Consider the following 13,105-nt stretch of genomic DNA (forward strand, 5'->3'; position numbering starts at 1 on the left):
CACCTCTGCAAAGTGAATGTGGCTGGCATAGACCACTGCGTTAAATGCATCGCTGCACATGTTCCAGATGTGGAAGTTTAATAAGAAACTAGTTGCTTTTGGGTCATTTTATTTTTAATGTTTCACAAATACTGAAAACAAACAATTCCAAGTTGAGAAGCTACATTGCTTAACATTCCATGAAACTAGAAAAATCTCAAAACATTGGCACTTCTTTTATCTTTCAGTGGTATCCTCCTCAGAATCAGATGAATCAGAATCAGATGAATCGTCATCAGAATCGGTTGTATCATAATCATCATCAGTTGTACCTCCTCTTGCGGTGCTTCCACCAAAATCATGTAGTGTTTCATAGCGATAATAATCAGGAACCGTGTAATCACTTTTTATTAAGTTAGCCTTTTTCTTCAACATATTTTTTGTTCTCAAAAACTTTTCATAGTCCGGCGCTTGCACTGGTTTGACAGTGTCTTCACTTCCCGAATCAATTCCAAGTGTCCTTTCTGAACTTCGATGCTTTGTCTTGTGTTTTTTTAGAAGCAGTCTCTTCATTATTTCCACGTGATTCAGTCCATACAAATCACTTCTGAAATTTAATTCAGACGCAGGGTCCTTTTTATCTTCTACCAAGCTGCTGACATCCTCATGATCACCATCAGTCTTTTCCTCCATAGGAATAATATGCTTGCCATGGTTAGTGGTTTGCGCAAAGTCTAGAGATAGTTTTTGCAGCTGTTCAGAGACGTCTGCATCTGAGGGTTCTTTCGGGGACGGGTGCAGGGTTCGAATACTGCTTCCCATGGGACCGGGAACAAAATCGGGGCCATAATCTGCTATTCTCAGTAGTTTCTCGACTTCTGCGTACCGTCCTGCCGTCCTGTCTTGTACAAATGTGACTTGGGGAATAGTTCCGACAATGTGGTAGGAGATGAGGATAGACCTGCAAGAAGGAAAATGACACGAATAACACTCACATTAACAACTATAAGCATACATCCTTCCTTGTTATACAGTTTATTATCCCCCGCAAAGCGTTTTTCGGGGGGTATTAAAAGGGACTCTCCGTCTGCGCGTAAGGTAAGGCGCATGCGCATAGGTCGCGTCCCGTCCGGTCCGCGCACATTTGTCTTTTCCGAGCATAACTCTAGAACCGTTCAATGTTTCTTCTCCAAACTTGGCACATAGATAGATCTGGTGGTGAACTGGTGCCTTTTGGTAGTTTTGAAATTCTGAATAAAATATTTTTGGCGTTTCCATGGCAACAAGTTTGACTTAGACTGAAATTGGTGGTAGGACTCTTTTCCGAGCAGTACTCTAAAACCGTTTCACTGTTTCTTCACCAAACTTGGCACATAGATAGATCTGGTGGTGTACTGGTGCCTTTGGTAGTTTTGGAATTCTGAATAAAATATTTTTGGCGCTTCCATGGCAACAAGTTTGACTTAGACTGAAATTGGTGGTTGTGCTCTTTTCCGGAGCAGAACTCTAAAACCGTTCAATGTTTCTTCACCAAACTTGGCACATAGATATATCTGGTGGTGTATTTGTGCCTTTTGGTAGTTTTGGAATTCTGAATAAAATATTTTTGGCGTTTCCATGGCAACAAGTTTGACTTATACTGAAATTGGTGATAGTGCTGCTTTCTGGAGCAGAACTTTAAAAACCTTTCAATACTCTCCTTCCACCTTTCTATATACACACCTAAGTATTTGACATAATCATAACTCGTAGACATAATCATGAAGAGTATTTTGCCATTGCGGGGGATATTGATGACTTTGTCTTCTTGTTGCCATTGCATGGATTTATTCACCAGCATATAGCTCTGGCTTGAGAGTAACTTCCCAAGCTTGATTTACCTCTAATCACAAACTTAGCACAAGATATCTCTTGCTCAAGAGTTTTAAATCAACAAGTTCTCTTCCGAACACAAGTGTGGCATAGATCTAGGTTGAAAATCATGGCGTTTGGTTGGTTGGTTTGTTGTTTAACGCAGCACTCAGCAATATTCCAGCTATATGGATTGAGTCTGTAAATAATAGAGTCTGGACCAGACAATCCAGTGATCAACAGCATCATCATCGTTCTACGCATACGAGATACGATGACATATGTCAACCAAGTCAGCGAGCCTGACCACACGATCCCGTTAGTTGCCTCTAACGACAAGCATGAGCTGCTGAAGACCAATTCTAACCCAGATGCTCATGGGTCATGGCCTTGTACATCAACACCTTAATACATAGATTTAGCCAGTTTTACATTAAGTGTATGTTCTCAACAGCAAAATCAAAAAGTAAAACAAAAATCTAAACAAAAATTACTTGGATCATGGCCACCGGATCCTGGCATGGCCAAGGCATGCAACTCTGCATGGATCCTGGTGTCTCATTGACTGCTGGGTTCTTTATATCCTTTCCTGAATTATGTCTTTGTCCAGGACAGAGTGAGTTCAAATTTAACGTTGCTTCAGCATTGTTTTCAGCCATATAGCGATAAAGACAGCAGTGAGGTTTTACCTGAGCTTAGCTTCATGTTTCTTCAGCTCAATTTCAAGTTCACCATCCCTCTCTGAGCCACTACTCAGCCAGTAGATGTTCACTGAACTGAAGTCTGGGGTCACCTTCACCTGCAAACAAAATAACATTACAAGACTGGTAGCATTTTCCCAGGGCAAAAGTGTTAACTGACAATTAAAGTCCAGTCCTTGCCGAACTACACTAAACCTTTGTGGCTCGATCATAGTCCCTCCAGTGACTATTACAAATTATATCCCTTCTTTGTCCTCTCTACTGGACAGCTGAATTCTACCTATCATATAGCAAATTTCTCTTTGAGTTTGAATTAAATAATCATGTGCCTATCAAGCTCTCGAACACATGATCAAGAACGGTCAAGCCAAAAATGTCTGTACTGTACTTCACATAAGCATGAACAAATCTTTTCTGCACTGGGATGAACATTGGAGGTGAGGTGAAATTGGGTTTTACGTCGTGCTTGAGAATATTTCGCTCATATGACGACGTGCATGCGTGTGTATGTGTATGTGCAGCTGCTTGTACTAGCCCAGACTTAAGCTGGTTTTATAGTGCTAGCCCACTGAGATACCATGCCGCAGTGAAGCATGAATACCCCACTCAGACACATACTGACTCTGAGCCGACCAGTCCTTGTTGTACCCATTAATGCCGAGCGCCAGGCAGGGACCAACAAGTACCATATTTTAACGTCTTTTGGTATGACGCGGTCGGGGATCGAACCTGCGACCTTCCACTCTCCGGGCGGACGCTCTAACCACTACACCACGGAGGCGGTCGATGAACATTGGAACATTGGTGGGGTGAGTGGATGAGTGGGAGAGAGGGTGTTTAATGCCACAACTGACAATATTCCCGCCATATAAGGGGCCTGAATATGACCATGCCTGGACAAGTCGAACTAGTGATTGATATTATGAGCAATAAAACACTCTGTTGTGTTACGATTACATTTAAAGAATACTGTTACAGAGTCTGACGGCCTGATTGCCTTGTTTGACAACCAGTTACTGGATACATATTCTGACCTAGAACAAATAAGGTTGTAAAAATATGACTGTCTCACTAAAAATATGACTGTCTCACATACCCGGTTGATGTCGACTGCCATGTCAGCTAGCGCAGGTGAGAGTTCTCCAGAGTCTATGATGCTTGTGATGTAGTTGTACAGCACTGTGCTGACCTGTTCTGCACGTCGACGCTGTCCATCACTCACACGCCTACTTGTAGTTGTTGAAGTCGTCATCTGGGAGAAATAAGGAATTAAGTGCCGGGGAGGTGATATGCCATCATTGGATCTGAGACTCAGTACATCCATAAAAATCTGAAAACGTTTTATCACTGATTACAAACCTCAGTGGTCAATACAAAATACAATCTGCAAACAATGCATTACACAATGTGAACAATAACAGATGTGCTGAAGAACTTTGGTCTGTCCGCTACTTCACACACTGGATGAGTGACAAATGCAGTACGCTTGGGTTCAAATGAGAACAATGAATGATTAAATAACTCGAAATAGGGATAAGTGCACAAACGGCTGGTGGAACAGCGCCAGCTGTTTCCTGACTTGTAGGGGTCATCTCACCTATCTGTACTCAGTTGCACCTGAAGTGCGTGCCGGCGCTGTTCCACCAGCTGTTTGTCACCTCTCGTTGTGAAGCGTGATAATAGCACAATATTACATGATGGTTTCTTAAACAACTTTTTCCGTGATCGATCATAAAACATCATATTTCAGATCCTGATGTGTACAGAGGTTTCAGGACCATGTGTCTTATTTATGTTTTGTGCACTTATAGCTATTTTGAGTTACTTAATCATTCATCATTCTCATTTGAACCCAAATGGACTGTAGTAGGGCTGACTAATCGTTTACTAGATATTCATAAATTATTGAAAAATATAAAAGTAAATATGATAATTATTGATATCTTTAGCTAGTTCTAGCAAATAGTCAAGTTTGGGTATACAACTTCATACACTGGGTCAAGGCAGGGAGGAGTTTGAGACTAGTCCGTACACCACAGTGTGCGTTAGTTAACTGCTCTCGGCAATATGATTGCAGCTCTCATACCACAGAAAATACTCTGGCAACCTGTAAGTGTAACCCATATTCATGTTAACATCTGTGACAGAAAGAGAAATATGTTTATTCATTGTAATATTTCTGTTAATGAAAACATATTCATGTTATGGAAATAATTGTCAACATACCATTGGATTCTTGTGCCACTTCTTTCTGCAAAAATAAAGTACACTACAGACAGTACACAAAACATTCACTTCAGTTTCTTAAAGTAAGAGCTTACATCAGATGGTATTTTATGACAATTCATGTGCAGTGATCAATGTATATCCCATGACCATTATTGTAGGAATTTCAGGGTGCATCAAATGTGTTTTCTGGAAGGTGGTAAATGATAGAACATTGAATTCCATCGGAACATTAATTAATTAACTTCTGAAGGGGGTAAGAGTTCCACCCGTAAACCCCGATTGAAATGTATTCACTATTCTATTCATCAGGATTATTGCGAGGGTTTAGGGTGTAGGTTTAGGTTTAGGCTTTTTATAAAAAACAACGGTAAGAGTTCCTCCCGTTCCCCCATCCCATATAATATTTATAAATATACTAAAATTATTAACAAATCTTAACACAGCAATTACTAGGGGACTCACAAAATGACTAAAAGTCCAAAATTTAAGTTAGGGTTAGGTTTAGGGTTGGGGAACGGAATGAACTCTTAGGAGTATATTCTTAGGTATAGAATGGCTAATAAGAAATACGGGGGTTACGGGCGAAAGTCTTTCTCTAGATTCATCACGTCAGTAAATTGCTGAGTAAACCTACTTTGGACTTTTGTCAATAAATTTCTTCAGTTGTTTCACCATTTTGATTTTACTTGATTCTCTGATCTGTAGCAAACACATTGTGTTACAATTTTTCACCAATGTCATTCGGCTGGTGAGACTTAGACGAATCATATTGTGCCGGTGATGTAAATATTTCAATAATCATGTGAAATTCATGGAGGCAGCCATATTGTCATCCTGCACAGAATATCAACAATTTTCGTTCTGAATAAACTCGCTATATCATTTCTGTGTAGCAAAATCTGCAATATGTTTAACAATAATTAGTTTTTATGCAATCAATTTTATTAGAGAGAATTTCGTCCTCTCAAATTAGTAACGGAGTTAATGTAGATTCACTTCCGGTTGTGAAAGCAGACAGCTTTCGTAGTGGAAAACTTATGGTTTGGAAGACATTTGGCTAAAAGTTAATTATTTCACTGTATCATGTCTAGCAGAGCTTTAAGGAGACTTCAGGGCGACGGGGACATCCTCAGTGCCGTCCCAGTCGAACTTATAGTCGACTCGGATTCCCCCGAAGAAGCTGAATTTCAAGAAGTAAAAAGCAAAAAGAAAAATAAGCGAAGGAAACCAGCTTTTAACCCCTTTGAACTGGTATGTCTGTATTTAGAATTGTGCATGCATATACAACTCACAATGTACACATCGTAGATGATATCCATTTTCGTTTCCAAATTTGATAGATGAAAAGGATTCAAAGGGTATATCAAAGAAACGATAAACTGCTCTTCCAGACAAGTCCTATTCACGGATTAATTACCGTTGTTATATCGCGGTATCAGGGGTTTTCGACGATGTAAGACGAAAACGTAAGTTTTATCTGTAATATCGTTTGAAGTTGTAATTTCACTAAAATTGTGTTATAAAGGATATATTCAACCATTTCACACAAAAATATCAAGTGTTTCCTACAAAAATAAGGTTGATGACATCGTATCGGCGAAACTGTTGCCGTTCGCCACATCCGTGGATTTTGTATGGGTTTTCGACGATGAGCCATACTTTTCGCTAGACACTGCGAGGGAGTGTTGTGATAACGTGGCTTTCTATTTGAATATTGCCTGTCACCAGCAGACGAATGATCTTACTGAATTTTCGCTTGCTATTTTTTGTTATAAAGGCAATTGATTTTGCATCTGAAGTGGTATTAACGATCTCGGGTAAATAATATTGATGTTTTTGGGTTTTTAAACAACTTAACTTCCGGTTTTCAATTGTCAATAAAACTTCTCACAACAGTGACTGGGCATCCGCCCTGCCGATGAAATTGCTTGTGCTCACCGATCGCGCACGTACTCCCCCGATATAGCGCCAGCAATGCAATTGTCGAAAACACCAGAACGTCGAATTCAGCTCGCTTTGGGATATATATTTACCTTGCAGTTTTACATTGTCATAAATCCCATACTGACTATGTGGTCAGGCTTGGTGACTTTGATAATGATACAATATAGATACAATATGGATTGTTTCAATATCGATCACTGGTTTGTTTGTTCGTTGATTAACATCGCTCTCAGCAATATTCCAGCTATATGGCGGTAGTCTGTAAATAATCGAATCTGGACCAGACAATCCAGTGATCAACATCATGAGCATCACTGTATGCAGTTGGGATATGACGACAAGTGTCAACCAAGTCAGCGAGTCTGACCACACATTTCCATTAGTCGCCTCTTAAAACAAGACCAGTTGTAACCTGGTTCCTAACGGGTTTTGATCATTGGATTGTCTTTCACAACAAATAATGCATAACCACACATTTCCATTAGTCGCCTCTTAAAACAAGACCAGTTGTAACCTGGTTCCTAACGGGTTTTGATCATTGGATTGTCTTTCACAACAAATAATGCATAAAACAACAGCATTGCCATACATTGAAAATGAAATAAAACAGGCCCAAAACTGACCTTGTTTGAATGATGATATAAACAGCTGTCACATATTCACAGCAGCTGTGAATCATTATGACATAGACAGTTTTGATAAATAAATTAGATCTGACCTTATGGCTGTACTCTACATACAATTTGATATATTAACAACTCAGGGTTTACTATCCAACACTTCAAGTTATGTACTTTGCTGAATGTTGAACATGTTTAAAGGATAGGGCAGCTCTACAGTTCTGGGTGTTTTGAAATCATGGACCTGAAGGACTATATTCACCAAGGAGTTAATATTACCAAGATCCAGAGTTAAAAGTAACATTAAAGCCATATGTCCTTGAACCCTAACATCAAATGTTGGAGTTTATTAGGTCCCTACATTCAAGTTCTGTAGGAGAAAACCTTGAGGTTCAACAGTAAATTCAAACACTGGAGTAAATCTCTACATATGAGTAGCACATTTGGAAATGAATATTATATGTTGTAATGTTCAATTTCAGCTGAATGATGATGATGAAGAGGAGCCTGAGACGATCATAGTTGAACCTGTAAAACCAGCTGAAGTTAATGATGAAGCTGATGTGAAACAAGATAAAGAGAATGAGGAAAAGAATAAAGAGAAAACTGAAAATCCTGTGGAAGAGGACGAGGAAAATTCCCCAAAAGCTGTCACAAAAAAGAAGAAAAAGAAAAAAAAGAAGAAAGGAAAAGAAAATGATAGCACAGCTGTACCCACTGGAGATGTAAGATTCTTTTATAGACTCTCTGTTCATTTGCCATGAGTTGGAGGTGGTAGCTTTATGAAAGTTTGCCTCCTCATTAACATGCCAGGGCCAAAAGTAATGAAAAATATTTTTGCCCTCAATCGCAGATAATGTTTTGACCCAGCTGTGACCATAGGTATTGTTTTATCTGGCAAGACTGATGCATTTAGAATCTTGGAAAATGAAATTAACTGCCGATAGAGTTCTAATATAGAGGGTTCTGGATTCTTTAAAGTTGTTTCATGCTGTACTTCTTTAACATTTAGAAGAGTGTTTTGAAGGGGCCCTTTACTTTGCTTTCAAATTTCACTTGATTTCTTTGTTAATTGATTGAGACAGTTCAGTATAATGGTAAGAGTATCCAAAACATTTTGAGGTGTGTCAGTCAGGAGTTTAGGTTCGTTTATGCTGTTGTTTTCTGCCCAAATATAGTTATGTCACAATGAACTGTGACAATATTTTTAGTATCATTTGAGGTGTGTGTTGTTTGTGTGAACTTAAGTACTGTCGGAAATATAAGCAGAGGTTACTTGTCATATCTTCCTACGAACCTCTGTTCTAATACGGCCCTTTCATGGTGCGAGTGATCAGGATTCGTGATTGGTTGTAATCAGATTTAGTTGTGCAATCAGTGATGTTATTTCAAAAGTGATCATTCCCAAGGCCTCGGTAATTTCCGCATGCTTCGGGAAAACTAGAACCTCTTCACCTGTGCGATGGGCAAACGTTTCTTCTAGACAGAACTCAGTCATGTAATGGCGGATCAATGGCGTCTCCATTGCCCTCGTTGACAACAGACAAGCTAGCCATTAAATGCCTTGTGTGTCACATCAACACAAGTCCCCGTCAGAGGAGGGATATTTGTGGCCCCACATTTGCCTGTATTAGTCAGGTTGGATCTAAGTCGATGTAACACGTGCTCTGATTGGGTAGAAAGAAGGCAGATAATTCGTGTTGCAATTTTTTGTTGATGGGGGATTTAATGAGAACCAGGAAATATGGCCGTATTAGAACAGAGGTTCGTAGGAAGATATGACAAGTAACCTCTGTGGGAAGAGAATGGTTTACTCGTAAAATCGGGCAAAACTTAGAAAAAATACGAATAGCAGCTGAAAACAATAGATCAGACTATAGATGGCAATTAGGTCTCTCAGCCATGTATGACGATAAACCGTTGACTCACCTGGCACGAAATGCACGTGCTGCCTACAAGCACAATGGGTCATCTCAAAGATATTTTGTGCTTTTTCATGTGTGTTGACTGTGCCTCATCTATTGATTAACATCTTACGTATCTTTCTTTCATGAAGTTTATGCTGAGATATGTAAAAGAGTATGATACCTGATAACCATAGAAACGCATTGTATCAAATGTATTAGGTGGCATGACCACCCAATCACGAAGATCGACAGAACTGGATATTATTTGTAAATTGTTATGACATGCCGGGTACTTCCCCAGTATAATTGCCCTAAAGGATTATCTAAGCTGATTCTCTATCCCCAAGCCCAAGCCCAACAATCGTCTGCGACACCCGTCCAGGTTTTGCTTTTGAGAAGAACCCTCCTATCTGTTTCTTTTTATAGTGATAGTGAGACTCCATGGTAGCTACATCCTTAATAGTTTCAGCATGAAAGTTATTATTTTTCTGCCAGCTATCGTTTATAATGAAGCTACGTCTAATTTCAAATTGGGCATTTAAAAAGTGTCCTTTGTAGTACAATATTGTCGCACACTAATTTGCATAAAGCCATGGTCTGTTCCAAATCAACTGCTTTGGACTTAGAAAAAACCCGCATTGCTCATTTCTGCACTAATCTCTCCTCAGTAAAGTCCTTTTTTCTACGTTTTTTATGTCCCTACCACTGAGACTTGTAGTTAGGCCGAACTTAGTTTAACATATATTTCACACTTGCACATATCACCCACATAAATTGTAGAGATAAATGAGAAAATACAGTTTTTTTCTGTTTCCGAAAGTACTTCAATACCTGTTGAGCTTGCTTAAACAGAATTGTTTACTTAAACTTTTATTTAGGCAAGTGGTTAAAGTCTAGGGCTGTTACGATTTGCTTATGAATTCGGTGAAAAGATATGCAAATGGAATATGTCCAAGCCATGCAGAGAACTGTTATATTATTAAATTTGACACAGTCAACATGGTCAAACCATGTTAAAGAATATTTCATTATTATGTAATTATACATCAGCTGCTGACTAGTTATTGTATTTAAAATACAATATTCAGGATAAATATCACATTTTCCTCATAGTTGATTTGTTGCAGCTCTACTGAAGTAATAGACTTATAATGTGTTGTTTTCTGTCTGTGATGCTGTACTGTTTGACTGCAGGGTGAAGATGAGATTGATGCTGGTATACGAGAGGTGAATCGTATCCTGGGACTGACGGACCAGACATCTGGTGGTGGTGTGGTGGTAGACACGATAACCAATGACATGCGGGCACTGCTAAATGTGGAACACAGGTAAGGAAACAAGACACCTAGTGGTGGTAGACACAATAACCAATGACATGCGGGCACTGCTAAATGTGGAACACAGGTAAGGAAACATGACACCTAGTGGTGGTAGACACAATAACCAATGACTTGCGGGCACTGCTAAATGTGGAACACAGGTAAGGAAACAAGACACCTAGTGGTGGTAGACACAATAACCAATGACATCACGGGCACTGCTAAATGTGGAACACAGGTAAGGAAACAAGACACCTAGTGGTGGTAGACCACGATAACCAATGACATCGCGGGCACTGCTAAATGTGGAACACAGGTAAGGAAACAAGACACCTAGTGGTGGTAGACACAATAACCAATGACATGCGGGCACTGCTAAATGTGGAACACAGGTAAGGAAACAAGACACCTGGTGCTGATAGACACGATAACCAGTGACATGCGGGCACTGCTAAATGTGGAACACAGGTAAGGAAACAAGACACCTAGTGGTGGTAGACACGATAACCAGCGACATGCGGGCACTGCTAAATGTGGAACACAGGTAAGGAAACAAGACACCTAGTGGTGGTAGACACGATAACCAGTGACATGCGGGCACTGCTAAATGTGGAACACAGGTAAGGAAAGAAGTCACCTGGTGGTGGTAGACACGATAACCAGTGACATGCGGGCACTGCTAAATGTGGAACACAGGTAAGGAAACAAGACACCTGGTGGTGGTAGACACGATAACCAGTGATATTCGGGCACTGCTAAATGTGGAACACAGGTAAGGAAACAAGACACCTAGTAGTGGTAGACACGATAACCAATGACATGCGGGCACTGCTAAATGTGGAACACAGGTAAGGAAACAAGACACCTGGTGGTGGTAGACACAATAACCAGTGATATTCGGGCACTGCTAAATGTGGAACACAGGTAAGGAAACAAGACACCTGGTGCTGGTAGACACAATAACCAGTGATATTCGGGCACTGCTAAATGTGGAACACAGGTAAGGAAACAAGACACCTGGTGCTGGTAGACACAATAACCAGTGATATTCGGGCACTGCTAAATGTGGAACACAGGTAGGAAACAAGACACCTGGTGCTGGTAGACACAATAACCAGTGATATTCGGGCACTGCTAAATGTGGAACACAGGTAAGGAAACAAGACACCTAGTAGTGGTAGACACGATAACCAATGACATGCGGGCACTGCTAAATGTGGAACACAGGTAAGGAAACAAGACACCTGGTGGTGGTAGACACAATAACCAGTGATATTCGGGCACTGCTAAATGTGGAACACAGGTAGGAAACAAGACACCTGGTGCTGGTAGACACGATAACCAGTGATATTCGGGCACTGCTAAATGTGGAACACAGGTAAGGAAACAAGACACCTAGTGGTGGTAGACACGATAACCAATGACATGCGGGCACTGCTAAATGTGGAACACAGGTAAGGAAACAAGACACCTGGTGGTGGTAGACACGATAACCAATGACATGCGGGCACTGCTAAATGTGGAACACAGGTAAGGAAAGAAGACACCTGGTGCTGGTAGACACGATAACCAGTGACATGCGGGCACTGCTAAATGTGGAACACAGGTAAGGAAAGAAGACACCTGGTGGTGGTAGACACGATAACCAGTGATATTCGGGCACTGCTAAATGTGGAACACAGGTAAGGAAACATGACACCTGGTGGTGGTAGACACGATAACCAGTGACATGCGGGCACTGCTAAATGTGGAACACAGGTAAGGAAAGAAGACACCTGGTGCTGGTAGACACGATAACCAGTGACATGCAGGCACTGCTAAATGTGGAACACAGGTAAGGAAACAACACACCTAGTGGTGGTAGACACAATAACCAATGACATGCGGGCACTGCTAAATGTGGAACACAGGTAAGGAAACAAGATACCTGGTGGTGGTATACACGATAACCAGTGATATTCGGGCACTGCTAAATGTGGAACACAGGTAAGGAAAGAAGACACATGGTGGTGGTAGACACGATAACCAATGACATGCGGGCACTGCTAAATGTGGAACACAGGTAAGGAAACAAGACACCTAGTGGTGGTAGACACGATAACCAATGACATGCGGGCACTGCTAAATGTGGAACACAGGTAAGGAAACATGACACCTGGTGGTGGTAGACGATAACCAGTGATATTCGGGCACTGCTAAATGTGGAACACAGGTAAAGGAAACAAGACACCTAGTGGTGGTAGACACGATAACCAATGACATGCGGGCACTGCTAAATGTGGAACACAGGTAAGGAAACAAGACACCTGGTGGTGGTAGACACGATAACCAATGACATGCGGGCACTGCTAAATGTGGAACACAGGTAAGGAAAGAAGACACCTGGTGCTGGTAGACACGATAACCAGTGACATGCGGGCACTGCTAAATGTGGAACACAGGTAAGGAAAGAAGACACCTGGTGCTGGTAGACACGATAACCAGTGATATTCGGGCACTGCTAAATGTGGAACACAGGTAAGGAAAGAAGACACCTGGTGGTGGTAGACACGATA

At 40.8% G+C, this 13,105-nt stretch overlaps 2 protein-coding genes across 3 annotated transcripts in view; one reads left to right on the forward strand and one right to left on the reverse strand.

Moving 5' to 3' along the window:
* Nucleotides 1-92: 92 nt before the first annotated feature.
* LOC124260283 (putative ribosome-binding factor A, mitochondrial) lies at nucleotides 93-5,586 on the reverse strand. 2 transcript variants are annotated; one of them, XM_046694555.1, is made up of 5 exons: nucleotides 5,395-5,586; nucleotides 4,758-4,778; nucleotides 3,628-3,783; nucleotides 2,520-2,629; nucleotides 93-940 (listed from the first exon to the last, which is right to left on the reverse strand). In XM_046694555.1, exons 2-5 carry the CDS (start codon nucleotides 4,758-4,760, stop codon nucleotides 217-219), a joined length of 993 nt encoding a protein of 330 aa, XP_046550511.1. In that variant the 5' UTR covers nucleotides 4,761-4,778; nucleotides 5,395-5,586; the 3' UTR covers nucleotides 93-216. The 2 variants fall into 2 exon arrangements, with proteins under 2 accessions (XP_046550511.1, XP_046550510.1); XM_046694554.1 differs by having other exon boundaries at nucleotides 4,758-4,782.
* A 165-nt stretch (nucleotides 5,587-5,751) lies between these two features.
* LOC124260325 (transcription factor 25-like) overlaps nucleotides 5,752-13,105 on the forward strand; it is a 32,963-nt gene continuing 25,609 nt past the window's right edge. The window contains 3 exon segments of the mRNA XM_046694604.1: nucleotides 5,752-6,011; nucleotides 7,807-8,049; nucleotides 10,426-10,559. Coding sequence (XP_046550560.1) covers nucleotides 5,844-6,011; nucleotides 7,807-8,049; nucleotides 10,426-10,559 — 545 coding nt within the window. The 5' untranslated portion in view covers nucleotides 5,752-5,843.

This window comes from Haliotis rubra, unplaced genomic scaffold, assembly GCF_003918875.1.
Source record: "Haliotis rubra isolate DU_JTF1 unplaced genomic scaffold, ASM391887v1 Scf76, whole genome shotgun sequence".
NCBI lineage: Eukaryota > Metazoa > Mollusca > Gastropoda > Lepetellida > Haliotidae > Haliotis > Haliotis rubra.